This window comes from Stigmatopora nigra, chromosome 20 (genome assembly GCF_051989575.1).
Source record: "Stigmatopora nigra isolate UIUO_SnigA chromosome 20, RoL_Snig_1.1, whole genome shotgun sequence".
In the NCBI taxonomy this organism is placed as follows: Eukaryota; Metazoa; Chordata; class Actinopteri; order Syngnathiformes; family Syngnathidae; genus Stigmatopora; species Stigmatopora nigra.
Window position 1 is genome coordinate 9441926 of NC_135527.1, and position 27558 is coordinate 9469483.

At 55.5% G+C, this 27558-nt stretch overlaps 6 protein-coding genes and 1 non-coding gene across 11 annotated transcripts; 6 read left to right on the top strand and 1 right to left on the bottom strand.

Annotated features, from left to right (window-relative positions):
• The first annotated feature begins 22 nt into the window (after positions 1-22).
• Positions 23-3833, top strand: senp3b (SUMO specific peptidase 3b). Its single transcript, XM_077742556.1, has 12 exons — positions 23-370; positions 763-888; positions 964-1665; positions 1735-1848; positions 1917-2028; positions 2087-2234; positions 2304-2351; positions 2416-2493; positions 2561-2698; positions 2775-2858; positions 2925-2975; positions 3085-3833. The coding sequence occupies exons 2-12, from the start codon at positions 801-803 to the stop codon at positions 3193-3195; spliced, it is 1674 nt and encodes a 557-aa protein (XP_077598682.1). The 5' UTR covers positions 23-370; positions 763-800; the 3' UTR covers positions 3196-3833.
• A 412-nt stretch (positions 3834-4245) lies between these two features.
• LOC144213307 (eukaryotic initiation factor 4A-I) lies at positions 4246-8850 on the top strand. Its single transcript, XM_077741695.1, has 11 exons — positions 4246-4368; positions 5353-5395; positions 5470-5602; positions 5695-5834; positions 5913-6081; positions 6419-6528; positions 6601-6744; positions 6816-6953; positions 7033-7122; positions 7359-7438; positions 7512-8850. The coding sequence occupies exons 1-11, from the start codon at positions 4346-4348 to the stop codon at positions 7654-7656; spliced, it is 1215 nt and encodes a 404-aa protein (XP_077597821.1). The 5' UTR covers positions 4246-4345; the 3' UTR covers positions 7657-8850.
• On the top strand, positions 6196-6337 carry LOC144214013 (small nucleolar RNA SNORD10). Its single transcript, XR_013330222.1, has one exon. It is a non-coding gene; the product is annotated as a small nucleolar RNA SNORD10 (small nucleolar RNA).
• Positions 8851-9116: 266 nt separating the features above from the next.
• mettl3 (methyltransferase like 3) lies at positions 9117-11933 on the top strand. 2 transcript variants are annotated; one of them, XM_077741684.1, is made up of 10 exons: positions 9117-9203; positions 9439-9559; positions 9636-9826; positions 9900-10361; positions 10431-10606; positions 10668-11099; positions 11165-11203; positions 11260-11434; positions 11507-11619; positions 11693-11933. In XM_077741684.1, the coding sequence occupies exons 2-10, from the start codon at positions 9445-9447 to the stop codon at positions 11802-11804; spliced, it is 1815 nt and encodes a 604-aa protein (XP_077597810.1). In that variant the 5' UTR covers positions 9117-9203; positions 9439-9444; the 3' UTR covers positions 11805-11933. The 2 variants fall into 2 exon arrangements, with proteins under 2 accessions (XP_077597810.1, XP_077597811.1); XM_077741685.1 differs by having other exon boundaries at positions 9122-9203; positions 9405-9559.
• A 142-nt stretch (positions 11934-12075) lies between these two features.
• Positions 12076-15406, top strand: LOC144213304 (uncharacterized). Of its 3 annotated transcripts, XM_077741688.1 has the most exons (16): positions 12076-12252; positions 12457-12526; positions 12591-12641; positions 12706-12762; positions 12829-12876; positions 12954-13094; positions 13148-13210; positions 13281-13343; positions 13414-13488; positions 13551-13604; positions 13672-13701; positions 13772-13846; positions 13915-13954; positions 14020-14065; positions 14214-14628; positions 14738-15406. In XM_077741688.1, the coding sequence occupies exons 2-16, from the start codon at positions 12458-12460 to the stop codon at positions 15167-15169; spliced, it is 1659 nt and encodes a 552-aa protein (XP_077597814.1). In that variant the 5' UTR covers positions 12076-12252; position 12457; the 3' UTR covers positions 15170-15406. The 3 variants fall into 3 exon arrangements, with proteins under 3 accessions (XP_077597814.1, XP_077597812.1, XP_077597813.1); XM_077741686.1 differs by lacking the exon at positions 12076-12252 and having other exon boundaries at positions 12260-12526; XM_077741687.1 differs by lacking the exon at positions 12076-12252 and having other exon boundaries at positions 12260-12526; positions 13417-13488.
• LOC144213300 (diacylglycerol kinase eta) lies at positions 15195-24881 on the bottom strand. 2 transcript variants are annotated; one of them, XM_077741679.1, is made up of 31 exons: positions 24608-24881; positions 24198-24275; positions 23994-24095; positions 20925-21035; positions 20782-20862; positions 20602-20706; positions 20395-20527; positions 20217-20323; positions 20026-20151; positions 19858-19960; positions 19633-19792; positions 19444-19552; positions 19244-19383; positions 19085-19178; positions 18922-19013; positions 18754-18853; positions 18614-18679; positions 18389-18551; positions 18221-18319; positions 18060-18144; positions 17868-17975; positions 17702-17798; positions 17528-17635; positions 17342-17455; positions 17146-17280; positions 16914-17077; positions 16735-16840; positions 16495-16584; positions 16320-16433; positions 16132-16240; positions 15195-16049 (listed from the first exon to the last, which is right to left on the bottom strand). In XM_077741679.1, the coding sequence occupies exons 2-31, from the start codon at positions 24264-24266 to the stop codon at positions 15997-15999; spliced, it is 3243 nt and encodes a 1080-aa protein (XP_077597805.1). In that variant the 5' UTR covers positions 24267-24275; positions 24608-24881; the 3' UTR covers positions 15195-15996. The 2 variants fall into 2 exon arrangements, with proteins under 2 accessions (XP_077597805.1, XP_077597806.1); XM_077741680.1 differs by lacking the exons at positions 23994-24095; positions 24198-24275; positions 24608-24881 and adding an exon at positions 21203-21788.
• Positions 24183-27197, top strand: LOC144213306 (G-protein coupled receptor 12-like). The gene has a single exon (XM_077741694.1). The coding sequence runs from the start codon at positions 25546-25548 to the stop codon at positions 27166-27168; it is 1623 nt and encodes a 540-aa protein (XP_077597820.1). The 5' UTR covers positions 24183-25545; the 3' UTR covers positions 27169-27197.
• The last annotated feature ends 361 nt before the right edge of the window (positions 27198-27558 follow it).

The following is a 27558-nucleotide window of genomic DNA, read 5'->3' on the forward strand; positions in this document are numbered from 1 at the left end:
TAGCGTTTCCGCCCGCGTGACGTTTTTGCTGTGCGACAATTCGGAAGACATGATGACGATTACCGCGCCGATCTTTTAGCTCGGCGAGCAGAAAGACACATTTTGCCTGACATTGCATGGCGTTATGAGGAGAATAAATTCATGCGCTTCCAGTCTAAACTCCATTTGACGTTATCGGAGCGAGAGGAGGCGGCGGAATTGGGCTTTCTTCCCCGAGAGCCCCCTCCCCACCCCCTCATCTGACTTCATTCAATGAAGTGGTAGCATCACACTTAGCATAAGTCAGCTTTGGCGAGCACAAAAAAGAGGCCGTTTGGACACGTTGCGGACAGCCCGGAGTCTAATTTTGTACGACATCGGCGACTAAACGGTAAGTGATGCCTTGGAGCGCGTCTCGTGGAGGTTACGTGACGTCGCGACTTCCGACCCCCGAGATGATGCTAAGCAGCTAGCCTAGCCTCCGTTGCTAACAACAACATGGCCACGCCGGAGTCAAATAAAACAGCTCGCTTTAATAAGAAGGTCATTATTCCTGCCTTATTCTACATTTGGTGCCACTGACTCTTTATTGGGTCTTTGTTATGGACCTGCAGAATAATATGCATCGAAGCAGGTATTCGCTAGCATTAGCCTGCTAACGAATTCCAAGTGGTGCTTTATTGTCTCCTAATTAGAGCACAACTATAGACCTATACGTTAAGAATGTATGTATGTGTGCGTGTGTGAGTATCTGGGTGAGCGTCTTCTTGTGTTTGCGCTTAGGAGACGCGCTGGCGCAGGTTGCGGGGTGTCCGTGGATCATGCGAGACAGTGGGGGTAGCCTGACCCAGAACCGCTGGCAGGGGGATCTGGGTCTGACTGCTGTGGGGCAGGAAGACACGGGTGGAGGTGAGCTAACCTTTTTTTCTTTTTCTTCTTCCTTAAACGGCTAGATGTTAGCTAACATCTCCCTTTTTTCCATAGGTGGGATTCCCGGAGAGCACCTGATGGTCCCGGGTTCCGACCACAGCATCCCTAGCCCGGTGCACCTGCGCCAGAAAGACCGGGTGTGGAGCGGCGAGGACGAGGCGGGAGAAGACGGCATGGGTGGCGTGGACGCCGAGGACGCCGACGATGAATTCGAAGGCAGTTGCTGGGAGGAAAACGAGGAGGAAGAGGAGGAGGAGGAAAATGAAGAAGATGAGGATGGCGAGTCGGGGGCTGCGGTGGAGTGGGACACGGTGGACTTTGCCGCTCGGCACGACCAACACGTCAACTTCGACTTGACTCAGAATGTCGAAGATGTGACCATGGTAGACGACGACGAAGAAGAAGAGGAGGAGGAGGATGAAGAGGAGGAAGAAGATGAGGAAGAAGATGAGGAGGAGGATGAGGAGCAGGGGCACGTCTTCCAGTCTGGACCGGCTAGGCAGACTCTGACATCCCACCCGCACAGATTCCGCGCTCTGCAGCGCTCGTGGCACCTGCGGCAGTTGCACGGCACCCCTGGTTCGCCGCTCAGCCAGCAGTGGAAGCGATGGCGGCACCGAGCCCAGCGGGTCTACTACCTCCATCTGCGTTGGAGCCTGACAAACACCGACTACAACTGTTACAACAACCCGAGCGGCATCGCGCACGATCATCGGCCGACGGCGTACTCCGACGGCGACCGCAGCGACGAAGGCGGTAAGACGTCCGTTTCTCGCCAACGTCCCCCCAGAACTGGGACAAATGTCTGTGACGGTTCCGCTGCAGAAAATGGAAGGAACGGCTGCTCTCCGGACAGACACGGCGACCGGGGACGGCGGGAAGCGGAAGACAAGCGAGCCGAGCCGGCGCTTTCCGAGGAGCACGTGAAATGCGTGACAGGTCGGGAAGCCCCGTCGGCGCCATCGCGGCCATTGGTCCGCTCAAACTCCGCCTTCTTTCACCCGTAGCCATCCTGGAAGAATCCCTGCAGAAATACGGCAGCTTGATTCCCATCCACGCCGAAGACGTCACGGAGCGGCTCCGGGACATCTTCAGCGAGAACTTTTCGCAGGCGCACAGGTAAGACCCCAACGCGCTTTTGTTTTTAAAGCCTTTCTCATTTAATTTTTTTTTTCAGAAAAGCCATGGTCCAGCACTTGATCCAGTCCTTCCAGCGCTCGTCGGGATCAGCTCTGGCCAAAACCTTCAGAGTCAACTACAAACGCCACGTTCTGACCATGGACGACCTCGGAACTCTTTACGGACAGAACTGGCTCAATGACCAGGCAGGTCAAACACGGGGAAACTCAACCAACAAACCCTGTTATTATATATATATATTTTGCTTTTTTCAGATTATGAACATGTATGGCGACCTGGTCATGGATTCGGTTCCAGAAAAGGTACGGGCGCATGGAATCTTTCTGCCGAGATTCCGTCACTCACCTCTGCTTTGTCCCCGTTCAGGTCCACTTCTTCAACAGCTTTTTCTACGACAAGCTGAGGACGAAAGGCTACGACGGGGTCAAACGGTGGACGAAAAATGTAAAGACTCGCATCAGGCGGGGCTTCCCGAAGCAGGTTTCACGGATGCACCTTTTCTGTTTGCCAGGTGGACATCTTCCAGAAGGATCTGCTGTTGATCCCCATCCACCTGGAGGTCCACTGGTCCCTGGTCAGCGTGGACATTCCCGGGAAAGCCATCACATACTTTGACTCCCAGAGAACCCTCAACAGGCGCTGCCCCAAGGTGGGACCACCTCTTTTGTTAGGGGGGGGGGGTTCACTGATAAACGCTTAGCCTCCCTTGACCTTTTGGTCCGCAGCACATTTTCAAGTACCTGCAAGCCGAGGCCATCAAGAAAGACCAGAAAGACTTTTTGACCGGCTGGAAAGGCTTTTTCAAAATGGTGAGACTCCGTGATTGACATTTCAAATGTCAACAGACCCACTCCAAGCGTTACCGTCTCTTTCAGAGGGTGGGCCGGCAGAACAACGACAGCGACTGCGGGGCCTTTGTGTTACAGGTAAGTGTCCCATCCCATTTTGTGGACCGCCAGATGAGGTGTGTCGCCCCCTATTGGTCGGGGGACCTGCGGACTGACTGTTTTTTTTTTTTTTTCTCGCTCCATCTAGTACTGCAAGTGTCTGGCCCTGGGGCAGCCATTCGGCTTCGGACAGCAGGACATGCCTCGCCTGCGGAGGCAGATGTACAAGGAACTGTGTCACTGTAAGCTCAGCCTGTGACGCTGCACTCACGGGAAAAAAAGCGCACCTGAACGCGACGCCCCGTGGTACACGGACGTCTGGTGGATTCTTCGATGTGAGCTACTCGCATAGCTAAACCCAAAACTCTTTAGTTCTCACGTGTTAGGATTTTTTTTTTTTATGGTTGTCCCAGTCTAAACGGGCCAAGGCTTCGCTCTCACGTCGCCGCAAAGGGGAGTGGCCAACCGGCGGAGAAGTTTACGTGTAAAACGGTTGCCTCTTTTGTGTTCAGACTTAACGCTAGCTAAGCGTACACTAGCATATGAGAAAAAAAATAATCCTGTGCTTAAAATCAGCAACCATCCTTCAAAATGTTTTTGTTTTGTTTTGATACGTGATGTCCTTTATTGGGTTCATTTGCATTTATCAAATTGTTTTTCCTTTTTGTATATGCATTCATGTCAGTATGAAATGATGTTGGTTTGGGTGCGGGGGCAAGAAAAATCCTGGCTAGTTTTTCTTTAGTCACTCAAGTTATTCTCTCACTTTTTTTGTAACAATACTTTTGGCCCCCGCCGACCCTTCCTGGAGAAAATTTGTGATGCCAGCGAGTTGTTTTCTATACACAAAGCATTCTGGTTGCAAGAAATGCAAATAAAAAAGGTGACCAAGGGTTATTGGACTTGTGCTCTTGTCATGAACGCAAAGCATTACCTTTCACTTCTGGAAGCTGATTAAAAAAATGAAAGGAAAAACGATTATTAACCAGAAAAACCGAAATTAAAGAGGTTTAATCAACGAGTAGTGGATGATGGGTACCTGTCAATGTCATTATCACGTTATAATGCACCATCCAAAGCTACATACGAATAACAATAGCTATGTGTCATAGCCAGAAAATAAATAACCCCATTCCCCGATAAAAAAAAGAATATCAATCAATCTCATACGCAAAGGATAAGGTTGTTTTTTAATAACAAGAAGAGGAAAAAAAAGTCATTTCCAGGAGCGGAAGTGACGCGGATACGGCTCAGGCCCGCCCGTGTGTCGCTGACGCAGACTGGAACCAATTATATCACGCCATGGGAGGGACTATATGTGAGTGACAGCCTCTTCCTCCAACCTGAAAGTATTGCTGCAACGTCGACGTATATAAGAAAATTTCGCCGTTCTTTCTTTCTTTGTGATAATGTCGGCTGTCAACGATAATAGGTAAGGACCGTCTAAATAACTAAGCGGTTCTTGCTATCCAACGGTCAATATTATTCTCTATAAACATGCTAAGACAAAAAATCTATTTGTTATTGTGTGTGTAGAAAGAAAAACCTGTTTAACGCAGCACGATTACGAGCCCGTGTCAAGGCCTATTGAATGCAAAATGCCGCTGGAATAACGTCGCAAAATGTGTGCAATCATTGCTCTAGCTCGTCCGATTGTTGTATTTCGTGTTTTTAAGAAGTATATTGAGTATAATCTGATGGCTGATCGTATTTTGGTGCTTATTTGGCTTTGGCGATCGCTTAACTGTTAACGTCGCCGGCTAGCATGTGACTACTTTCAGGCCTAGGCGTTAGCTAGGCCCCAAATGTGGAAATAATGTACTAAAAATAGCTAACGGCCATTGCGGCGATGTAAACGTTGGAGTTGGAATTTTGGGGGAGAGATCTCCCTTTTGCCACGTCGCGAAGGTCCGAGGTTAGATGGGTTATATGCCCCTTTTTCAGGGGAAAGTTGGCACATGGTGGTGGCGGACACGCCTGTGGGTAACAATGCCGTAGGACTAGGCCGCATGGCGTCGATATGTTGGGCTGAATCGCCCGTTTTTATATCTTATTATTGTTTTTTTGAGGGTGTATTTTTGACGAGTGGTGATGCTGGAGCCCCTCGGTAAAAAAACGCAGAGGCAGTTAGCGCCGCGATGCTAAAGAGAATCGGTTAAACGATATTTTTCTTTGTTTGTTTTTTTATTGACGCATCGCTAACGTGACCTTTCGAGGGCAAAATATGTGACTGGGATGGCAAAAGAGGAAAAGAGACATTTGGTTTGCTCTGATAGCATCTTTTGCCTCCCTGGTGGGGCGCCACCATCTTGAATGCGACAAGCTAAAATGGCGGACTTGTTTAAAAGGACGTGTGATGCTTTGCTCGTCTAATGTGATGGCGCATTATCCAATGGAGCTTGTTTTTCACCCGCAGAGACAATGGCCCGGAAGGCATGGAGCCTGATGGCGTCATCGAGGTAAGTCCTGATCATTTGGATGTGTTAACTGCGACGTTGATGCTAATTTTTTCCCCCCTCTTTAACCTCTGCAGAGCAACTGGAATGACATTGTGGATAGTTTTGATGATATGAACCTGCGTGAAGAGTTGCTGCGAGGAATTTACGCCTATGGTTTCGAGAAGCCTTCTGCCATCCAACAGAGGGCCATTCTTCCTTGTATCAAGGGTCAGTCATCCATATCGTGCTAGGTCGCCATGTTATTTTAATGTTGTTTTTGCCAGCCAAATGATTTGATTTTTCTCCCTCTGCTTTGCCAGGTTATGACGTTATTGCTCAAGCCCAGTCTGGCACAGGCAAAACTGCCACTTTTGCCATTTCCATCCTTCAGCAAATTGACGTGACGCTGAAGGGTACCCAGGCTTTGGTCCTGGCTCCGACCAGAGAGCTGGCTCAACAGGTAACTTGCTCTCGGGGGGGTCCACATTGCCACGCTAGGCTAGCAAATGCTTAATGACCGTGGCTCCTTTTCATTTAGATCCAGAAGGTGGTGCTGTCTCTGGGAGACTACATGGGCGCCAGTTGCCACGCCTGCATCGGCGGGACCGACATTCGCTCTGAGGTCCAAAAACTTCAGTGCGAGTCCCCTCACATCGTGGTGGGGACCCCCGGCCGTGTCTTTGACATGTTGAGCCGCAGGAACATCTGTAAGTAGTGTGTTTTATTCATTTATTCTACTTGGAAACAGAAAAAATGTTTAAATTCAATTGGGTGAATACATTTTCTAGTATTAAGAGCTACAAATGATACAATTGGCTAGCTGTATACTGATGATAAACATGCGTGTCAACTGACCCCGGCCATCCCACGATGCCCGACGGCCCAGGTCGGCGTTTTGCCGGCCCCGGGTCGTCGGCGCGTCGGGGATTCCGGGGACGTGATCTGACTCACTTTCTGAATACAGCGCCGCCCCGGGGGGGCACTCTCCACCTGAACGTCGACAAATGATTTGGCATTGGGCTAAGTGTTTCTGCCTTTTTGAAGCTTCCAAATTCATCAAAATGTTCGTGCTGGACGAGGCCGACGAGATGTTGAGCCGAGGATTCAAGGACCAGATCTACGAGATCTTCCAGAAACTGCCCGGCAGCACGCAGGTGAGTTCTCGGCGGACGACCATGACCTTTTTGACGTTCCTTTCACTAAAATGGAATTGTTGTCGTTTTCAGGTGGTCCTCCTCTCGGCCACCATGCCCACGGACGTTTTGGAGGTGACCAAGAAGTTCATGCGCGAACCCATTCGCATCCTGGTCAAAAGAGAAGAGTTGACCCTCGAGGGTATCCGTCAGTTCTACGTCAACGTGGAGAAAGAGGTCAGTGTTGAGGGGCTCCCATAGCATGACTGATCGGGCCTTTCTGACGGATCCCCGTTGACCCGCCCCAGGAGTGGAAGCTGGACACCTTGTGCGACCTGTACGAGACTCTGACCATCACCCAGGCGGTCATCTTCATCAACACGAGGAGAAAAGTGGACTGGCTCACTGAAAAAATGCAGTCCAGGGACTTCACCGTTTCAGCTATGGTAAATGACCAAAAAAAAGGGGGAGGGCTCAGAGTCAAAGTGATGGATGTTGAGCGCTGTTATTTTGTGTTTTTTTCAGCACGGTGAGATGGACCAGAAAGAGCGAGACTTGATCATGAGGGAGTTCCGTTCCGGCTCCAGTCGAGTTCTCATTACCACTGACTTGCTGGTATGTGTACTGACATTGTGTTGTTTTTGACTGTCGATTAAAAGCAATTGTCCAAGGTTCACCTCTCCTCCCAATTGTTGTGTTGGAGTGGGACTGCAGGAACCTTGGTAGAGAAACTTGTCTGTCCTCCACTGTAGCTGGGTCTTTGTCCCAGATTGACAACTAATTGGCAGACTACAACAATCCAAAACTTGTTCATTTCCAGAAATCTTAACATCAGCCGTTGTCTCTTTCAGGCTCGTGGTATTGACGTGCAGCAGGTCTCGCTGGTCATCAATTACGACCTGCCGACCAACCGGGAAAACTACATCCACAGGTAAGCCCGGATGGAAGAAGCTCCGCCTCTGGCTCGGGCTCCCCCACTTAAACCACTTTTCCGTCTCCACCAGGATTGGTCGTGGCGGTCGTTTCGGCAGAAAAGGCGTGGCCATCAACATGGTGACCGACGACGACAAGCGTATCCTGAGGGACATCGAGACCTTCTACAACACCACCATTGAGGAGATGCCCATGAATGTGGCTGATCTTTTCTAAGGCCAAGCAATAGAGAAGAGAGCAAAATCCATAACGCCCCCCCCCCCCCCTGTTTCCCCCACCACTGTTCAGAAAAAAAAAGATAAGGAAGAAAGAAAGAAAGAAAAGAAAGGCCAACTTTTGGTTGGAATTCCCAAAGTTGACTGACTCCTGCTAGGGAAGGAAGACCACTCCTCTCGTTCAGTTTTTCTTTTTTTTTTTTTGGCTTGGCATGCTTAACACTGTTTGCCACGTAGTCTCACTGAAATTGAATTTAAAATATATGGACATTCCAGTTTTTTTGTGGATTCTAATTTGCATCCACTTGATGTTTTTAAAAACCTGGACCCCCCCACCTCCCCTACGCCGCTCCAGCCCACATCCAAAAAAAAGCACAAACATTGTGACGCGGACTAAACGCTCTAGCTTAGCATCTCTTACCACCTGGCGACCATTTGCTGTCAATGTTGATAGGAACGCAAACAGTGTTAAGGAGACCTCCAGTGTACGTAACGCTATCTTTAAACTTGCATCTTTTGGGGGCTACAAGTAAATACAGGGCATGTTCAATAAAGAGACCTGTATAGTAAAATCAACTTTGATCGTTTGAAGCCTCTTAACTGCTGTTTTAGACTCTAGAACGGGAGACCAAAAAAAAGACTAATTACCATTTTCAGCATCTAATGTACTCTTTATTTTTTTTGGGAGGAGGGTTGGTTGGGGGGCAGTCAGTGGAGGAAACCTGCCCTTGAGATGCTCACGGTGAGTTCAGTCCATGGTGGTTGGTCCTTTCCTTTTTCTTTATCTTTTTTTTTTTTAAATGTATTTTAGTTCACCTATCCACTCCATTTTGTAGTTACTGTATTTGAAGTGTTAAATTGATTTTTTTATTCAGATGGTGGCCACTTTTTTTTGTGATCTACCTCACCAAAAAATGTGGTGGGTGGGGTGTTTGGTGTTGTCAAAGGACCAAACTTGCAGTTTAGAGATTCTACAGCTTCCTCCATAAAACTAACCTTGGAGGACATCGTTTTATTTTTTTCTCGTGGAGATTCATGGTGTTTTTGTTGCCCTTTTTGTTTTTAAATAATGACATGTTAACGTTTTTGAGACAGAAACAGTGTATCAAAACTTTCTACATTGGATTCTGTATAGTATTTATTTTAATGGTCTTTAAATAAAATAATAAAGGTTACTCCTTTTACATCAGTGAAATTTGACTTGAGTGTAACTAAAAAAGAGGCCTTCAAACCTACTTCTTCGTTAGCCAATCAGCTCTCGAAAAAACGTACTGTTGGACAGTATTCTTTCATCCGATTGGTCGAATGTGACAGTCGCGTTGATAGTAATTCAACGAGAAGTAATTATTACTTCGTGTAAAATAATACTCTAGGGCAAATATATTATATTACTTTATGAAAAAATAGTACGGATAACGTAATGTTATCATATGTAGACCAACTAACAATGACTGCAGAAATCTAGAGTCCTGCCCAGGGATGTGACATCGCAAACGTGGATGTGACGTGAAATCCCGCGACAAACCTGCCATCCAAATTGCAACTCCGGTAAGCCAACTTAAAGTACATTTTTGTTCAATATTTCGGGGGAAAATACTAATGTTCTCCATTCTATGACATAAAGAACACACTACCCATCATTTACATGTATTTTTACTACCCTGTACAATAATTCACATCGAACGTTGATTAGCGTCTCCAATTAGCAACTTCGCCGCTTAATAAGGTGAATGCTGATATCTCCTACAGTTATTACGACCGTCAACGGGTTCTTTTGTGTTAGGCGGCCATGTCGGACACATGGAGCGACATCCAGGCGCACAAAAAGAAGCTGGACTCGTTGCGAGAAAGACTCCAGCGGCGTCGTAAAGAACCCAGCGGGCACTCGACACCAATGGCCGCCGGTAGGACGCACTTCATGTTCATTATCATTGTGATGGAACGTACTTAAGTCTTTATTGTCGACTTCTGTGTGCGCAGAGGGCGGCGCTAGCGCGGACGTTTCTTCATCCAGGAGCGACAGCCCAGTGGCCTCGGCGCCGTGCGGCACGCCGGAGGAAACGGAGAAACCTCCGGACCCCGAACTGGAGAAAAGGATGCTGGCCTATTTGTCGGATCTGAGTCTGTCCCTGCCCAAGGACTCCCTGGCCATCACCAGAGAAGTCAATGGAGTGAGTAGAGCAAAGAATGGTCAACGTCATTGACGCCGTGGCGCCGTCCTCATTTCTCCCGTCTCGTCCGCAGTCAGAGACGGCGGAGGCGGCGGCGGCGGCGGCGCACCGACGCATCCAGAGTCTCTTGCTCAAATTCTCCGCCCAGGAGTTCATCGAAGTCCGGCAGTCGGCTCTGTCTTCGTCCTGCACCACGGTGGTGGTGGCGGTGGATCACGCCAAACTCTGGGCCATGATCGGATCGGCCGCCGGCGCGTCCCGGGCCGGAGTCAAGAGAAAAGCCGAGGACCAATCCCGGCGCTCCGCAAATCCGGGGTTTTCCGCCTCGTCGCGGCGCTCCGCTTCTCCGCCCCGCCCCGTCGCCATCTCCTCCGTCATGCCGGCGTCGTCTCGGCAGGCGGCGGGGCCGCCCTGCGTGCCGGGGGGCGGCGCCGACAAGAAAGGCAGGGGCGCTAAAAACCAATCGTCTCATCTGGACATGGAAATCGAAAACCTCCTCAGCCAGCAGTCCACAAAAGAGCAACAGAGTAAGAAGGTAAGTCGCCTTCGTCGACATCGTCGCTGTGGTCGTGTCTTCTTCCCACGGTTTTGCTACCCGACGCAGGTGAGCCGTGAAATCCTGGAGCTGCTCAACGCCAGCACGGCCAAGGAGCAATCCATCGTGGAGAAGTTCCGTTCACGGGGCCGCGCCCAAGTGCAGGAGTTTTGCGACCACGGGACCAAAGAGGAGTGCGTCCGCTCGGCCGACACGCCCCAACCCTGCACCAAGCTCCACTTCCGGTAGGTCTCGCCCCGTCCCCCTCCGTCCCCCCCGGTCCTCACCGGGCCGGTTCTTCCGCAGGCGCATCATCAACAATCACACGGACGAGAACCTGGGCGACTGCTCCTTCCTCAACACCTGCTTCCACATGGACACCTGCAAGTACGTGCACTACGAGATCGACAGTCCCCCGGAGGCCGAAGGGAGTCCGGCGGGAGTCCACCCGGGTTCCGTCGAGCCGGGCACGTGCGGCGGAGGCGGCGGCGCCGTCGTCGGCGGGGGCGCCGACTCGGAGGGCAACGCGGGCAAGCTGTTCCCCTCTCAGTGGATCTGCTGCGACATCCGCTACTTGGACGTCTCGGTCCTGGGCAAGTTCGCCGTGGTGATGGCCGACCCGCCCTGGGACATCCACATGGAGCTGCCTTACGGGACGCTGACGGACGACGAGATGAGGAAGCTCAACATTCCCGTGCTCCAGGACAATGGATTCCTCTTCCTCTGGGTCACCGGCAGGTAACGTGCCGGTTTGGCTTTTCCGCCAAGCTCTTCTTTTAAAATTTGTATTCTCTTTCTGACAGGGCCATGGAGCTGGGGAGGGAGTGTCTCAGCCTGTGGGGGTAAGTGTCCTCGGTCCAATGAGAAAAGCACCCCAGTGACTTCCTTCTCGCCTCAGCTACGAACGCGTGGATGAAATCATCTGGGTGAAGACCAACCAGCTTCAGAGGATCATCCGGACGGGACGGACGGGACATTGGCTCAACCACGGGAAGGAGCACTGTCTGGTGGGCGTCAAAGGTAACCCCCAGGGATTCAACCGAGGTCTGGATTGCGACGTCATCGTCGCCGAGGTAAGCGGGAGCCCGGCACCGGGCGGTGGCGCCGGAACCAACCCCTCGACGGTGTTTTTCCCCGCCCTCCAGGTCCGATCCACCAGTCACAAACCGGACGAGATCTACGGAATGATCGAGCGACTGTCGCCGGGAACCAGGAAGATCGAGCTCTTCGGCAGGCCGCACAACGTCCAACCCAACTGGTACGTTCCGTTCCGCCACACGTGCCAAATTCCCCGCACCGGCTCGGTTGACCCCTGACCGACTATTCGTCAGGGTCACCTTGGGTAACCAGCTGGACGGAATCCACCTCCTGGATCCAGAGGTGGTGGCCCGCTTCAAGGAACGCTACCCGGACGGTGTCATTTCCAAACCCAAGAACATGTAGCTAGCTAGCTAGCTTTGTGTGTAGGACTGGACCTTTCCCATAACTTTGTGCAAGTCTTTCTCCTTCCTCCTGAAGAATGAGGCAAACCCATTAAAAAGAGAAGCGGCTGTACCGTCTTGTTTACCAGAAGCTATCTTTGGCCATTTTTTTGTTAGCCATGCTATCTTGTGCTACTCGCACTGACATTCCAACTTTGGCATTTGATGCTAACTTTAAAGTGCGTTGGCCACTCACTCTTCCGAAAATCTTCCAATAACGTCTGTCCGACTGATTAGCAGCCTAATTGGCGCCAGCTTTTTTAAAGTTGACGACAACAAACCTTTCCGTTGAAAGCAGACACTGAAGCAAGTTCCTCCTTTAAGCTGACTTTTGTGCCAAACCGGTTTGTCGTGTTCTCTCTCCTTGCGGGAAGCCCTTCACATTTTGTCAGTTGCAGCGCCCGTCCCAGGTAAGCGCCATTAAGCTTTCGCTTTCACTCTGCCACGCACCTTTTCAGAGCAATACTTTGAATATTCACAATGGCTGTTCTTTCGTAAGCCATTTCAATCCATTGAGATGAGCTAAGCTAACATGTGTAGCGACTCCCTAAAATCCTCCTTGAAAACTAAACCTCCGGTCGTGTCTTTTGCTGGAACACTTGAATGCGTTTCAGCATGAACACGTCAGGAAAGGAAAAGTCTCTTGTGCCCGTCCCGGCGCTCCCGCCGAGACCCGGCAAAGGGGTAAGGACGCCATCAGGGCGCCGGCCGCGGGATGGGCACACACTTTCCTTCCTCTATTCCACAGGAGTTGTCCAATACGGCGGAATGTTGTGCCAATGAGGAGAGCAAGTCCAAGGTGTGTAGGTATTTATTTGAATATTCCCCACTGCCTGCTAGTGACGGCCATGTTTGATTTCCAGAGGACTGGCGTGATGGGCGTGATGCAGAAAGTCAACCCCTTCAAGGCTCTGTCGCAGGTAAAGCAAAACCCACCTGACCTTACCATTTGTTTCTGGTTTTAAAGATTTACCCATTTCCCACAGACCAGCTCCACGGTCAGTCCACTGGAACCCGGAACGGAACCCCCGCAGGTGGGAGGACCGAACAAGACCCGAAAGCTAAGCCAAAAGAAACCCCGTGTCAGTCCCCCTTTTGGTTCAACCCACAGAATGCCGGAACGCTGAAAGGAATGTTCCAGAAAGTCAACCCGTTTAAGTCTTCGGCACCGGCGCAACGAGGCCAGAATGCCGAGCCAGAGGCGAAGGAGGAGCTCGGAGACCAGTCGGCGGAAAGTGGAGAGAAAAAACAGGTTAGCTATTTGCCGTGGACTTTGGCTTCCCTTGACTTTGTCCCGATTTTTAGAACCCCGGCATGATGGCGACTGTCATCCAGAAGGTCAACCCGTTCAAAGCCTGGCAGTCCAAGGTAAAGGATGACGTACTCGGGACTCTTTTGGAAAAGCCATCGTTGAATCGGACGCCGTCCATTTCTTCAGGGCGTCCAGCCCGTCCCAGAAAGTCCAGCGGACACGGGTGACCTGTCCGGAAAGCCGCAAGAGGTATTTATATTTTGTCTAAGGACAGAAACTGAGTAACATCAAGCAACCCGTGTGTGTTTTGTCCTCTCAGCAGACCTCCACTGACAGTTTACGTGACGGTGCGGATCCGAAAAACCCAACCAATGAGGAGCCAAAGAAACGAAAGGTTGGAATGGTGCTTCAACAACGTCGCCATTTGTCCTCCATAAAAATGGTGTGTATTTTCAGACCTTCAGAATCAAAAGGATCCTTCCCACCGCGCTTTTTGGCTCCGGAACAAAGGTACGAGTACAGCTGGACCTGGGTCTACGGTCTTGGACATATTCCTCATTCGGTTTCTGTTGGACAGAGCCCACAGGAATCGGACACTCCGCCTCAGGTATGGCCACGATGCTTCCTAGAGATCCCGTCCTCTTGGTTCCTCACGCTTTTTGGACCTGGCACGCTAGGAAGTGGAGGTTCAGACCTTGGAGATGTTGGACTTGGCCACGCTGGAGGACTCAAGCCACCTGGATTCTCTCGAGGTTTGTCATTTTGGATTTAAACATGTGGTGTGAAGAAAAGCCAGGCTAAACGTTTGTTTGTCTGGCAGGATGAAGATGAACTCCTGACTTGGTGGAAAACAGTGGACGGTACGTACGTACGGGAGGATTTCCTCGCGGCCTGCAAAGACGCTCAAGGTCTTCTTCTCGCTCAGGATGGGACCAATGGAACCAGACCATCCTCCACTACACGACTGAAGAGTAAGTGGAGTTTTTTTAGGGGGTCTTTTTGCTTCTCTTTGAGACAAACCAATGTACGGCAGTCAGGTAGGGAGATAGCTTTGTCCCCCCCGCTTTGAGAATGGCGAGCGTTTTTGCGCCGATTTGATGCTACCCACGTGGGTGTCAGGGTGGTGGAAGCGGCGGCGGACCGGGTGTTCATGGCGGCGCGACTCTTCGTGGCCCTCTTCAACCGGCGCGGCGCCTCGCTCCAAAAGCGGATCTTGGATCTCCTGGCCCTGGCCGACTCGGCCGACGACTTCCACAAGAAGACCCTGTCGGCCGGCGTGGGCGGTAACGTGGCGGGCGTGGTCGGCTCCGTCACCACCATCACCGGACTCATCCTGGCCCCCTTCACGGCCGGGACCTCCCTGATCGTGACGGCCGTGGGGGTGGGCGTGGCCACGGCCGGCGGCCTGACCTCGGCCTCCGCCGGCATCACCGACACGGTGCATTCCAGGACGGATCGAAAGAAAGTGGAGAGGATGATCCGGGGATACCGGGAGGAGATGAGCCACATCCAGGAGTGCCTGGAGTTCTTGCAGGTGACCTTCCCGAGTCCACTTTTAGTCCAAAGCCCCTAATCTCGCTCCTCAATGGAGTAGAAGAGAAGTACGCTGAGCTCCACCCTCTGCTCTCTCTCTCTGCCGCCAGGAAGGCATGGAGACCCTGGAGGAGTGGAACTTTGAGCGCTACGCCAAGAGCATCTCCCAGAAATACGCCCAGCAGAACGTCAAGCACGTGGTGAAGGAGGGCGCCCAAGCCGGCAAGGCCCTGGTCATCAACGCCGAGAGCCTGGTCAGCACGGTGCAGGTCCTGAACGTGGCGGGGGGCGCCGCCCAAGCCGTCCAGGTCATGAGCGTCACGGCCGGAGTCATGTCCGGCCTCTTCCTGGCCCTGGACCTCTTCTTCCTGGCCAAGGACTCGGCCGAGTTGAAGAAGGGCGCCAAGACGGAGTTTGCCGCCAAGATCCGAGAGGTCTGCAAGGACCTGCAGGACGGCCTCCTGGAGCTCAACCGTATCAAGGAAGACTTGCAGAAGACCATGGAGGGCGTCCAAGTGGAGGAAGACCAAGAGGAAGATTAGAACAGAGTCGACAAGAAGACTGGAGTGCCCATCAAATGACTTTAATCTCTGAAATTGGTACTTGGTCTTTTTCTTTTTGAACCGACAGCCCATGTTGCGACGGGTCAAATCTCAAATCTTAAGGCCGAAGGCCAATCCGTCTGTCTTTGTTACACCACACGTGGGAAATCTCCCATTAAATAACACCAAAGCAATCAGTACTTTCATTTCAATAAATGCCTTCTTCACTGGAAAAAAAAACAAGACAATTTCAAGTTTTCTTAAACGTGTGTGTGTGTGTGTGTGTTTACATGGAATAGTTTGCCCTAAATAACATTCATCTTCTTCATCTGGTCGCTGGCGGCGGCGGCAAAGCGCGTCGATTGCAAGGCAAGACAGTGGATTAGGAATAGACGCCGCTTTAGGAATGGACGCCGTACGATATGCGCATGCTCGCCGGCCGCTCCGCTTGGCACGCGGCGCCACCAAAGCCCCTAAGGCGAAAAAAAGGCGGCGGGCCGTCCTGGCTCATCAACACGATCACGGACGCCAATGCACGGGAGGCAGCGACAATGGCGCTGGCGGCGGCGTGGGAACCCCCCGCCAGCCGGCCGGAAATCATCGAAAAAAAAACCGAGAACCACTTGGCAACCTTATTAGCGAGAATAATAGTCACGGCTCAACACACAAATACATTCATTGTTATTCTTTTTTTCTGTCCCCGGCGAAGACGGGCGCCCCCGGCACGGGGGCCGCGCGTCCGCGCCGTTTTTCGGACAGAGGACACATTCGTGGCGGGAGACCCGTCCCGAAAGGAGAAGCGTGGCGGCAAGTCGGCCAGAAGACGCTCAGTTGGCCGAAGGTTCCTCGTCTGGCGTGGCGCATTTGACGTCCAGTGTTCCTAAGAGCGCCACGGTGGACCGCCGTTAGTTAGCCGTTAGCCGTTAGCAGAGAGCCAGGACTTCCCGGAGTGCCCGGAGTACCTGAGAGCGAGCTGTTGGACTTCTGCTTGTGGAGTTTCTCCTTGTCCCTCTTCACCTTGGGCATGATCTTCAGCTTCACGCCGCTTTTCCCGCAGGGACGTGCCGAGTCCTGCACCACCGGCGCCGCCGCCACCGCCGTCGGGTCACAAAAGCGTGCTAACGGCAGAGCGCCCCGGCCCGGACCTCACCTCTTGGGCGCAGTGCATCAGCGGACAGATCCAGTGGATGTCGTCCAGCTTGTGCAGCTCGGCGCTCAGGTTGCTCAAAGTCAGCCGGAGCTGCTCTTCTTCGGGGGTATCCGACTGGAGAAGAAAAGGTCTTTGAGCCGCTCCTCCGCGATGGCGGACAGACACGGGCGCTCACCAGATGTTTGCCATCCAGGAGCATGGTGGTCTCCGCCCGCAGGACTTTGCTGCTGTTGACGATTTCCACGGCCGTACTGCGGCTGAGAAACTGGAAGCAGATTGCATGGCGGTCACCACGCGTCCCGGTCCTCTCACGCTGGCTGTTCCAAATGCGCCCGGCGTGGGTGGAGCGGGCCATCTGGTGCCCCGTCTGGACCCATCTGTCCCCACCCGTCCCCGTCTGTCCCGTTCCACCTACCTCGGGGCTGGACAACTTGGCCTCGGTCAGCACCCCGGCGCTGGCGTTGACGGCGTGCGCCAACTCTTGCTCCACCAGCTTGTGGGACTTGGCGGCTTCACGGATCCTGCGAGGAAAGTGGGCGTGAGCGGGGGCCAAGTAGCTCCACCCCCCCCACAAGCCGGCGGCGCGTCACCGACTTGTTGATGAGCGTCTCGGCCACAAAGCCCAGCTGCTGCACCTGAGCGCACTCCTCCTCCGTCAGGTACTCCATGGACTGTTGCGAGTTGAGGCGGGGCCTGTTGGCCCGGTCGCTGTCGATCCTCAGTTTGTCCTCCCACGACTTGAGCGTGCTCTCGAAAGCCTGCCGGCAGACGGATTCGGAATGTTGAAGGCCGCCCCGACGTAGCCACCAAAGGAGAGTCTACGTACCCTGTCCCTGGTCAGCATCTGAGCCCGGTTCTTGTGGAGTATCTTGACGATTCCCGGCGGCTGGATCCAAGCCTCGCCGTCCACTTGCACGGGGACGCCCTCCTCTCCCAGGATGGTGATCTTCACCTGCCGGCACTGAAGCGGGAGACGTCCCCGGTCAGAGAAGTGTGGGTCCCGATCCCAGCCGGCTACCGACCTGCGCGATCCGGTGGCGCTGTAGATTGATGACCCTGGACACGGCCATTTGCATACTCCCGAACACCGCCACCACTTCCAGCTTTTTGTCGTCAAAAGACGGAGCGCCAAAGTTCTGCCGGCGGAGAGAGCCTTGAGCCTTTGGACCTCGCTAAAGGCCGCAGTGGCTTTTCAAGCTTCCACTCACATTGTCCTCCTTAGTACCCCCCCAGAAGTTGATGCCCCCCGCGTAGCTGGGGATGTTGAGCACCGCCAGGCCCTGGAGAATGGGCAGGGGAACGGCGGCGCCGTCGCACTGGACCAAGACGAGACGGCTGTTACGGAGAGAGCCTGAAATAGAAGGCATTTGCGAGCACCAAACCTCCAGCTGAACCCTCTGCTCCAGGTTCTTGTAGGTCTTCTGGACCAGCTCTTTGGTGCCCAGGACTCCGTACCACATCATGTTCTTGGTGCGACTGCTGCGGGACAGACAAACGTGGGCGGTTCTTAGGATTTGGGCTCCCATGTCATGTCTACCGGGCTCTCACCTGCACTTTTTGGGATGCTCGTCTCGCTTGTTGTTGAACTCCAGCGAGATCTTGGCGTCCAGCCCGATGCCAAAGTAGTTGTTCATCACGCACTTCTCCCAGCATTGTCTACAGAAGTGAGCGGACAGAAAAGTCAGGGAGGGCGCAGCAAAGAAGCCACCAAGAACCGCTTCTTGACCCCGGGACGCTTACACAGAGTCCTCGTTGTAGTTGACCGTGTGGAGGTGGGCCGCCTTTTCCGACACCACGGGCGAAGACGGGGCCAAAGTTCGCTCGCCTGGACAGAGAAATGTCAGCGAGCCCCGGTTGTCGCCACGGGAACTCCAAAAAATCGGACTTTTCTCGACACGTACGCATCTCGGCGTCCTTGAGCTCCTCGCTGTTTTCCCGTTTGATCGAAGACGCCGACCACATCTTGTGGACTTGGGTGTGTCGGTTTTGCTCGTCCACCACTGCCCAAAAATAGAGGAGTGAGACGTCGCGCGCCACCGTTTGCCCGCCACCGTCGGCCCTCCATCTACCTTTCTCGGCCTGTTCTATGATCTGCCTCAGCGCTTTCTTCAGGCTGTTGGCCCGCAGCATCAGCTGCTCCCTGGAGCGGTACGTTTGGCCGTCCTCGCCGCCGTCTTTTCCCTCGCCGGAGTCGCCGTCTCCTCCGTCGGTCGGGGAACCCGCCGGCACCACCTGGGAAACACAACATGGAGATATCTTTTGTTTCGCCCACCATTCATCGCCCCATCTCTTACCTGAGCTTCGGCCTCCTCGCTCAAGGCTTTGACCAACGAATCCAGCTTCTCGTTTAGCAAAGCACACTGGGAGAAGACGGGAAAAAAAGAGTTGTTTGGAGGACATTTTCGGAGCGCGTGGGATGTTACGCAACGGCTACCTTCTTTGCCATGGCGTCGGCCTCCTCCTTGTTCTCCGTAGCCCTCTCGTACGCTTTGCCCACCTCCGCCACAAACTCGTTAACCGTCCCACACAGGAACCTGCGCGACGAGAGGGGGAAGCGCTCGAGCGGTTACGCCACACCGTTGCTTTCGTCGTGGTTTCCCACCTGGCCGAGGAAATCACGTCGCTGTGTTTGTCCGAATCCAAGATTTTAGCCAGGTGGGGCGCCACGGAGTCGGCGTAGTGAGCGATGTGAGCCTGCGGGAAAGCGGCGTTGGATCACGGCGCCGCCGCCGTCGTCCACGCACGCGTGACCCGGGGACGCTCACCTGCAGCGGGCATTCCAGGATGTCGTCTTCCTTGGCCACCGCCGTAGCCACGCCCTTAGCCGTGGCGGGCACCTCGTAGGTCATCACGCTCCACCTGATCCCACGCCACATCTCCCGTGAGCCTCGCCGGACGGACCGTGTCTTTTACGGGTCTCTTACCGGTCCAGCATTTTGGTGGTGGCCCTCTCCAGTTTCTCCAAGATCTGCAGTAGTTGGGCGTCATCGTCGCAGAGGCCGCCCCATCCCAGGACGCGGGCCAAGTCGTTCCCGGTGCCCAACGGCAGCACGCCCAGCTGGCACTGTCGAACGGCGACAACCCGTCCGTTCCCGGAGCCGAGGGGCGGAGCCGCGTGGCCTACCTGCTTGTGAAGGTTGAGCTTGTCCAGTTCGGAAAGCACCCAGCCCACGCTGCCGTCGCCGCCGCAGACCAGGATGCGGAAAGTCACAAACTTCTGAAAGAGACGCAGGCTGGACGCCCCAAAGAAGTGGCGTGAGGGGGAAAAGGCCCGACCTGCCTGGCGTCTTGGCTCGTCCCGGCCTTGCCTTACCCGAGCTCCGGCCCCCCGTTCATCAGGTCGAAGACTTGGGCCGGGTTGAGGAGCTGCTTGAACTTGCGCAGGAACTTGACGCCCTGGTTGTCGCCGCTCTTGGAGTTGACCAGGACCAGAAGAGGGCTGGAGCAGAAGGCCGAGGTGGCCTTCCAGAAACCTGAGCCGGATAACACACGGGTTAAAGAAAAGCCCCGAGACCGAGACGGCGTGGGACCCTCTCACCGTCCGAGTCGATGCTGTTGAGTGCCGTGGGAGGTATGATGGACACTCGGCACTGACCCAGGGGGCAAACCTTGCCCATTTGTTCCTTACAGCCGCCGTGGACCTGCCAGCAAAACATCAAGAGATGCTCTTTCCCTCCTTTTTGCTTTTGGAGCCAGGCTATCTTACGATGGCCTTGCACCACAGGCAGCGCCAGTCTTGGAGACGTCGTACGCTGCCGCAGTTCTTGTCGCACACCACGCACTTGGCGCTGACGGGCAGGTTGCCTTCCAGCCACTGGTGCGGCATGGAAACCTGGGACAGCAGACGCTACCTTGAGCCATTTCAGCGTACGCGAAGAAACCAAAAAAGCCACGCACCCCTTCCTCATCTTCCACGATGTCATTCCCGATGGAAGCCAGCGTGGTCCACTTGCAATTGTTGGTGGAACGCACGGCGCAGCGCTTGTGGGCTTTGAATTTGCACACTTGGAGGACAGCCGGTGGGTGGGTTAAGGACTTTAGCTCCTGTGCTAAAAGGACCCAACGATAGCCTTACCTTCGCAGGAGAGTCCGTGCGAGGTGACGCCCGGCAGCGCCTCTCGGCAGACGTTGCAGAAAGTGGGACGGGCGTGCGAACAGGCGTACCAGTTGTGCATGCCCGAGAAATGCTCCACGTTGAACTGGCTGGGCTGTGACCGGTGGGGTTCCCAGTCGTCACCCCCCACGTCCACGGGAGCCTTTTCCTCCCCGCGGCGGGACTCACCTCGTAGATTTCCCACTTCTGCACCGATCGCAGCGCCCCGATCCAGTCTTCCATTTCTTTCCTGTTCTCGGCGCACAGCATCAACTTGCGGAAAGGAGTGATGACCTGGGAAAGACCACGGGGGGGTCAGGGGGACGGCAGTAGGGGGACGGAGGTAGGGGGACAAAGGCACTCGCCCACCGTGAAGCTGTTGTTGATGTTCTTGGTGCCGGTCTCTGCCACGCTAGCGTCCGATAGGTCCACCTCGTCAAAAATCAGGGACTAGAAGAAGACACGATCCAGTTAGTTGGAGTGCTAGTTGGAGCGCGGCGTCCTTTGGTCACCTTGCAATCTTTGGCGTAGTAGAGCGTCCTCCCTCGCAACTTGAAATAGCGGCGCTTCCATCTTTGGAAGGAGCTGGTCTGCTTCAACAGGATTCCCTCCTTCACGCTCTTCTGTTGACACAAATGACAAAAGTCAGCCGTGTTTGTCTTTGGCCACACACCACCAGGAAGAAGAAGAAGAAGAAGACGAAAGAAAAGTTTTCTCCCCAAGCCGCCTCCCTCTGGCCCCACCAGCGTCCGGACTTTGCTCCGCCGCTAAGCTACGGCGTTGCGCTGACCTCCTGCTCCGAGTGTCGGCTCTGGGCCAAATTGCCTTCCGAAGAGCTCAGCTGCTCATCTTCCTCCTCCTCCTCCAGGCACGCGGGGGAGACGCAGCACCGGGCAAAGGCCTCCATGACCCGGCCCCTCGGATCTGAGAGTCGGGAGCGGCCGGCCGCTCCGCAGCTGACTTTCCGCAATGTCGGAGCGTTTCCGCCGAGAGTCGACGACGGACTCCTCAGGTGCGCCGCCGGCCCCGCCCCCTTTGGCCTAGCACCCGTCGGACGGGTTCCTCCGGGAGTAGTATTTATAGCTATGAGGAAATAGGCTTGCTCCTACCTGAGCGCCCACGCCCACCTTTGTGTGAACTCCTGTCCTGGTTTTTGTTTTTGGATTTGAATGAGTCCAAAGAGGGCAAGTCTTTTTCGTGCCTCCACGGGACCGCCCACCCAATTGAAAACGGACTCTCGGCGCACTTTACGAGGCCGGGCCGAGCCTTTTGGTAGCGCTAGATAAGCACACACTTAAGATAAGTGCTCCTCTAAGTGAACCCGTGGCCAGTCCCCATGGACTCGGGATAAGAAGGTGAACCTAGATAAAGAAAAAAACTTGCCGCAAAGAGCGCGCCGTTGTCGGCCTAAAATACACGTGAACCTATTAGGCGTTCTCTTTTCCTCGTTTGTCGCTAGCGGCCCGCGAACGGTCGCCAGAGGAAGGTAAAAAGAAGCAAACGTGAGTCCCCCATAAGGTAGAAAAACTTGAACGCCTCGTCGGTTAAAAGCAGGCGTGGGAGGACTTTGCACCATGGCGACCACATCCTGTCTCATGCACCCCCCGCGTGCCTATTTATAGACGCGCAAACACGCACGACGCACAAGACTTGGACCGGAAAAGAAAGTGAGGACTTTTCTCCCCCGTCACTGGCATCCAGCGCTCTGCGTTTTGCCCGTTAACGCCCATTTTGCTATCATCCCGTTTTTGGGATTCTGCCTGGAGGGGTTAGTGCGTGGCACGACACATAATCTCCTCCTAGTGGCGCTGGGGGGGGGGGCGGGGGGCTTGTAACATACCGACCAAATCTGATGTATAATCCCGCCACGGAAAGACGTGGCGGGCGCTTAAAGCCTCAATGCCGTTAGCACCTCTTTAATTGCCATCTGTCTGTCATCTTTAGCATTAGCATGACCCTTTGCCGCTTCGGGGGGCGTGGCATCTCAAGAGATGACCGGGTCTCCGTCCCAAAGAGGAGGACCCCCGTCCCCGGTCTTCCCTCGGGAATGGCGCCTAACGTAGCGTTGTTTCCCAGATGCTAACTAGGACAGATGCACGCTGGCCGGGTCGGGTTTCAAAGACGAGATGGACCCGGAGTGCGATCGATGGCGCCCCGTCGGGGACGCCTACGGGAAGGGGAAAGCGCCCGTGTCAGGTTGCGGCTCATTAGCCGCCACGCAAACACACTCCGTCTGCGTCCGACCGGACGGATGTCGTCCTCGTCCTCCTGGACGTGGAGGATAGCTCGTTAGTTGTATTTTTATCCGGCGGAGGCGTGGCCTCATTAAGAGGAGTCTCGCCGGGACGGAGAGGCAAATGACGAAAAGGGACGCTCGGGGAGGACGAAAAGGGATGTCGTACGCCGCCTCGGGGACGTCAAGGACGAGGCCGGGACGAAAGCGCTACGTTTTGCTACATTGAATGTTCTTTCCATTCGGCATGTTGAATACCAAGCTAATTGGAGTTAGCATTTTGCACCTGTTTCCACAGCTCTGCGTCCTGCCAGAAGGAAGACCAAAGCGCCCACCCGTCCGCCCGCCCAGCCTGAATCAGAGCGCAGAAAGAGCCGCGGGCGCAACGCCGACCCTCCCACACGCCGGTAAGTGCGCTTATTCACCGACCCACGCGCGTTTGCTAGCTAGAAGTCGTCTGTGCCCACGCTCGTACCGAGAGGGAGAGTGTGTCCACGGGTGCCCCAAGGGCCCAAACGCAAACTTTTTTAGAGCCGCGTCAGACGAGATTTCATGTGACTCGTTAAAAGGATAGAAAAACGCTCGGGCCAAATGTGGGGGTGGTCTCGAGGGGGACGTTGTTGGGTGGGCAAGCCACTTGGTGGCACTGGATTGCCCCACCTTCCCAAATTGGATTGGACGTCTAATGGCAAAGAAGCCATTTCCCCACAAACGTCAAGCCAGCTAACCGCCGAGCTAAAAGCCCCCCGTCGCTCTTTCCGATGCATCCGAAGGGAGATTTGCTAGCACGCCGACGTGCAGGTGGGACGCCACCGGTGGGTGCGCCAACCAACCCACACCTCCAACCCAAAGGACCGAAAAAGAGAATGTAAAAGCTTACGTAACCAAAGTTGCGGCGGAGGAGGAGGAAGAAGAGGAGGAAGAACAGGAGGAGGCGGCACTTGACCGTCGCGCCGACGCCAGCTAGCTCGTGAATCAACTCCATCCCCCCCGAAACGTCAACGCTAGCCGCCGGCCGGCCTCCAAGGTCGCGGCGAGGTGAAACGAAACGGGAAGGACTCTCGGTGGCGGGTGTGGCCGCCCCGCGCAAAAGCAAAAGCGCGCCGACAGGAGGGTCAGCGCGTAGGTCGCTAGGCTAGGCTTTCTGGCGGCTATCGCCATGGCAACGGACGGCAGAATCCCCGCGCCTCCCATTGATCCCGGCGCAATTTCCAGCCAGCGGTCGATGCCGACGCCACATAATGATCCGGACTTGACACAGTGACATTGAGTCGGCCCGGAGTCCCCACTACCCAATTCCCCACTACCCAATTCCCCGGTCCCCGGGACCGGTCCACTCGGCTCTTACCTTGGCCCGCATCTGGCCCGACGTGGACACTTTGCGGATCAGCTTGTGCGACGTCTCCTGCTCCCCATCGCTGTCGGACGACTCGTCTCCCGCCTCGCCGGCCTGCCGGAGAGACGGCGTCTGATTCCGAATGTTCACCCCCCCCCCCCCCCCCCCCCCCAGTTCGGGAAAGGCGCCCGTCGGACCGCGAGCGGCGGGACTCACGGGAGGGTTCCTCTCGGGGTCGCCGGGCTCGGCCACGTACAGGACGTTGGGGTTGAGTTTGGAAGCCATGACGGGACTCTGCGGAAGAAGACGAGGCGTCAGACTGGCGTCCTCCGTGCGGATGGATGAGATGGATGCGTGGGGGTGGGGGGTGGTGGGGGTGCCGCGGGTACGCTGGTGGCTTCCTCTCTCTTGCGCGCACAAGCAAACCTTTGTCTAGTTCTTTTCCAAAACGGCCCCTTAGGATGGCGACATATGGGGTGAGGATGACGAAGATGGAAGGCGAACGGAAGAGGAAAATGTCGCCGGTCGGCGGCAGGTCCCGCCGCGCGTTTCCATCTCGCCTCGCTCGCGCGTGGAATCGCCGTGAGCAGCGGCGGCGGCGATGACACGCGCGCGGCTCGGCTTACCTTCCCTCCCCCCGGCGCTGGTCCGCTGAGTGCGGGGCCTCCTTCCTCCTCCTGCTCCTCCCGTGCCGGCTGCCGGAAACAGACTGGAGCAGGTAGGAGCGGAAGAGAGGGAGAGAGACGGTGAGAAGAGAAGGCAGGATGGAGGAGGAAGGCGAGGGAGACAGTCAGTCAGTCAGTCAGTGAGTGAGTGAGTGAGTGCGAGCACGCGCGTGCGCGCTCCTGCTCGATGGAGGAAGAGAGAGAGACAGAGAGAGAGAGCGCTTCAGAGGTTAAGACAAGGAGCCCAAATGAAGAACCTTTATTGTTTTCAACCTGCCCTTAGCTCAAAGTGTCATGTCCTTTTGGTCTTGACTTGGACCCCGAAACTGGCACGCACTATGTCCTTCTCCCCCTCGAAAGCAACAGTAGTGCTCCTTCTGCGCTGTGCTTTGTTGCCCTTAACAACGAAACGATGAAGCGGCAGTGGCGACGGATGACGACCACAGTTTTCACCGCACCGCCGTCACGTGCGCTCATTCGCCGCCTCGGGCGAGATAGGTTGGACTTCCCGGGGCGTTGCGGCCCGTTCTGACCCTTTTGGAAGCAACAAGTACTTTGATATGGGTTTACCATACTGGCACGTGGCCGTGCCAGTATGGAGCACGCTGCTGTGCTGCCACCTAGTGCACGGCCCGGCGTGGAGAGGCCAAATGCCCCGCCCACTCGGTCTTCCCGAGGCCGAATGGAAGGGAAACCTCTGACGGTCCACGTTCACGCCGACGAAAAGATGCTATTTTGTTTCAACAACAGTGAACAGACATGGCCCGCCCCCAGTCTACTTTGGGATTCATGCGCCCCGGACCCCACTCTCCGTCAAGCCCCCCCCCCCCCTCCCCATCAAGCCCCCCCTCCCATCCCACTCGGTAGCGGCGCTTCCGCTCACGCAGTGCTGCGGCTGAATGAAAGGTGACTTCTCGTCCTTCTCGCCGCCTTTTTTTTTGGGAAGGGGGGGGGGTGTTTACCGCAGTGATGTGCACCCGGCAGGCGACGGGGGCCGGCGTGGCGGACGGAAGGGGTGGTCTTTGTCGGCGCCGGTGACCTTCCCAGAATCAGACGGAGGGGGAGGGAGGGAAGGAGGGAGGGAGCGGGCGGGGGGATCTGGCCGCCAGCCCTTCTTTTTTTTTTCCCTCTTTCATCTTTTTGTGAATGGAGCGGCGGACGGACGTGATTTCGGCCGCCGGAGCTCCGAAGCGCCTTTGGCCCGCTTCGTCCCCGATGCCCGGACGGCGGCGTCTTCCTCGGGAGACGGTGACGTGGAAGCGCGTGTAAAAAGTGCCCCGGCGCGGCCAGCCGGGACGTCATGCACCAATTTTAGCGGCGGGCTAAAAATAGCATTTGTTGATGTTCGTCAGGATGACGAAGGCGAGCGTCGGCGCCCGCTTTTAGCCCAGGAGCCGAGAGGGCGCATTCCGCTCGACGAGCCGCCGTCCTTCCTTCGGCGCAGCGGCCCCCCTCCTCCTCCTCCTCCTCCTTCCATGATCCTGTCGCTGGCGGCGGCGGCAGCGGCGGCCGGGAGCGGCCTCAACTCCTCCTCGCCCCCGGAACCCGCCAACTGGTCGGCGACGGCGGCGTGGTGGGAGGAGCCGTCCAACGCCACGGCGGAGCCGGCGGTGCGCGCCGCGCCGCCCCAGCCGCCGACGGAGGTGAGCCCTTGGGACGTGGCGCTGTGCGCCACGGGGACGCTAATCTCCTGCGAGAACGCGCTGGTCATCGCCGTGCTGTTGTACGCGCCGGCCGCCAGGGCGCCCACCTCGGTCCTGATGGGTTCGCTGGCGGCGGCCGACCTGCTGGCCGGCCTGGGCCTGATCCTCAACTTCGCGGTGACCTACCTGTGGTCGGGCCGGCCCCGGCCCGAGGCGGCCGGCCTGCTGTCGGCGGGGCTGCTGCTGTCGGCCTTCTCGGCCTCCGTGCTCAACGTGCTGGCGGTGACGGTGGACCGCTACCTGTCGCTGTGCAACGCCCTGACCTACCACACGGAGCGCACTCTGACCCTGACCTACGCCATGGTGGCGGCCATCTGGCTGGCCTGCTTGACGCTGGGCCTGCTGCCGGCGTTGGGCTGGAACTGCCTGCGGGAGCGCTGGGCCTGCAGCGTCTTCCGTCCGGTGACCCGGGGCAACGCGCTGGCGCTGTCCGTGGCCTTCCTGCTGGTCTTTGCGTTGATGATGCAGCTGTACCTGCAGATCTGCAAGATCGCCTTCCGCCACGCGCAGCAGATCGCCGTGCAGCATCAGTTGGCGGGCGGCTCGGCCACCACCAAGGGCGTGTCCACGCTGGCCGCCATCCTGTGCGCCTTCGGGGCCTGCTGGCTGCCCTTCGCCGCCTACTCGGCCGTGGCCGACCCCAGCTACCCGCCGGCGTACGGCTACGCGGCGGCGCTGCCGGTCGCCTGCTGCTCCGTCATCAACCCGGTCATTTACGCCTTCCGCAACCCGGACATCCAGAAGACGCTGTGGTTGGCGTGCTGCGCTTGCGTCCCGCCACAACTCTCGCCCCGTCCCCGCTCCTCGGGCGACGTTTAATTGGGTTTCCTCGGAAGAGATGTCTTCACGAGGCCACCTTGGACAAAATGGCTTGTCTTCCCAAGGTGTTTTTTCTTATGCAACGCTGTACACAAAAGAGTATTTTTGTAGTATTTCATCAAGGCGCCCCGGCGTCCCTCGGTGGACTTTTTGGGTGAGAACAAGTGCCATATTCTCCACAAGGCCGGCTCGGCATCCCATCCCCGCAAGTCGGTCAGGCCCGTTCTAAAAATAGAAAGTCCCTTTCTGGCGTCTCCAGTGAACATTTGGTCCCGCATGTACAATACCGGGCCGGAAGTACCGAAGTGGGACCTTCCCAAAAAAATAATAGCCCACTTCAGCTTATCTGTAAACGTAGCCATGGTGCGTGTGTGTGTGTGTGTACGTGCG

What these genes read in the sequence shown, in the direction of transcription:
- senp3b (XM_077742556.1), top strand. Translation starts at nt 801, where the DNA reads ATGCGAGACAGTGGGGGTAGCCTGACCCAGAACCGCTGGCAGGGGGAT. An exon ending in GCAGGAAGACACGGGTGGAG is followed by an intron (nt 889 to 963) that starts GTGAGCTAACCT and finishes TTTTTTCCATAG; the next exon opens with GTGGGATTCCCGGAGAGCAC. An exon ending in GCGGGGCCTTTGTGTTACAG is followed by an intron (nt 2,976 to 3,084) that starts GTAAGTGTCCCA and finishes CGCTCCATCTAG; the next exon opens with TACTGCAAGTGTCTGGCCCT.
- LOC144213307 (XM_077741695.1), top strand. Translation starts at nt 4,346, where the DNA reads ATGTCGGCTGTCAACGATAATAG. An exon ending in AGCCTGATGGCGTCATCGAG is followed by an intron (nt 5,396 to 5,469) that starts GTAAGTCCTGAT and finishes TAACCTCTGCAG; the next exon opens with AGCAACTGGAATGACATTGT. An exon ending in TCATTACCACTGACTTGCTG is followed by an intron (nt 7,123 to 7,358) that starts GTATGTGTACTG and finishes TGTCTCTTTCAG; the next exon opens with GCTCGTGGTATTGACGTGCA.
- mettl3 (XM_077741684.1), top strand. Translation starts at nt 9,445, where the DNA reads ATGTCGGACACATGGAGCGACATCCAGGCGCACAAAAAGAAGCTGGAC. An exon ending in AAGAGCAACAGAGTAAGAAG is followed by an intron (nt 10,362 to 10,430) that starts GTAAGTCGCCTT and finishes TACCCGACGCAG; the next exon opens with GTGAGCCGTGAAATCCTGGA. An exon ending in GCGACGTCATCGTCGCCGAG is followed by an intron (nt 11,435 to 11,506) that starts GTAAGCGGGAGC and finishes CCCGCCCTCCAG; the next exon opens with GTCCGATCCACCAGTCACAA.
- LOC144213304 (XM_077741686.1), top strand. Translation starts at nt 12,446, where the DNA reads ATGCGTTTCAGCATGAACACGTCAGGAAAGGAAAAGTCTCTTGTGCCC. An exon ending in ATGAGGAGAGCAAGTCCAAG is followed by an intron (nt 12,642 to 12,705) that starts GTGTGTAGGTAT and finishes TTTGATTTCCAG; the next exon opens with AGGACTGGCGTGATGGGCGT. An exon ending in CTCCACTACACGACTGAAGA is followed by an intron (nt 14,066 to 14,213) that starts GTAAGTGGAGTT and finishes CGTGGGTGTCAG; the next exon opens with GGTGGTGGAAGCGGCGGCGG.
- LOC144213300 (XM_077741679.1), bottom strand. Translation starts at nt 24,266, where the DNA reads ATGGCTTCCAAACTCAACCCCAACGTCCTGTACGTGGCCGAGCCCGGC. An exon ending in AACGGGGGGCCGGAGCTCGG is followed by an intron (nt 19,553 to 19,632) that starts GTAAGGCAAGGC and finishes TGGGGCGTCCAG; the next exon opens with CCTGCGTCTCTTTCAGAAGT. An exon ending in AGCAGAGGGTTCAGCTGGAG is followed by an intron (nt 17,636 to 17,701) that starts GTTTGGTGCTCG and finishes GTCTTGGTCCAG; the next exon opens with TGCGACGGCGCCGCCGTTCC.
- LOC144213306 (XM_077741694.1), top strand. Translation starts at nt 25,546, where the DNA reads ATGAAAGGTGACTTCTCGTCCTTCTCGCCGCCTTTTTTTTTGGGAAGG.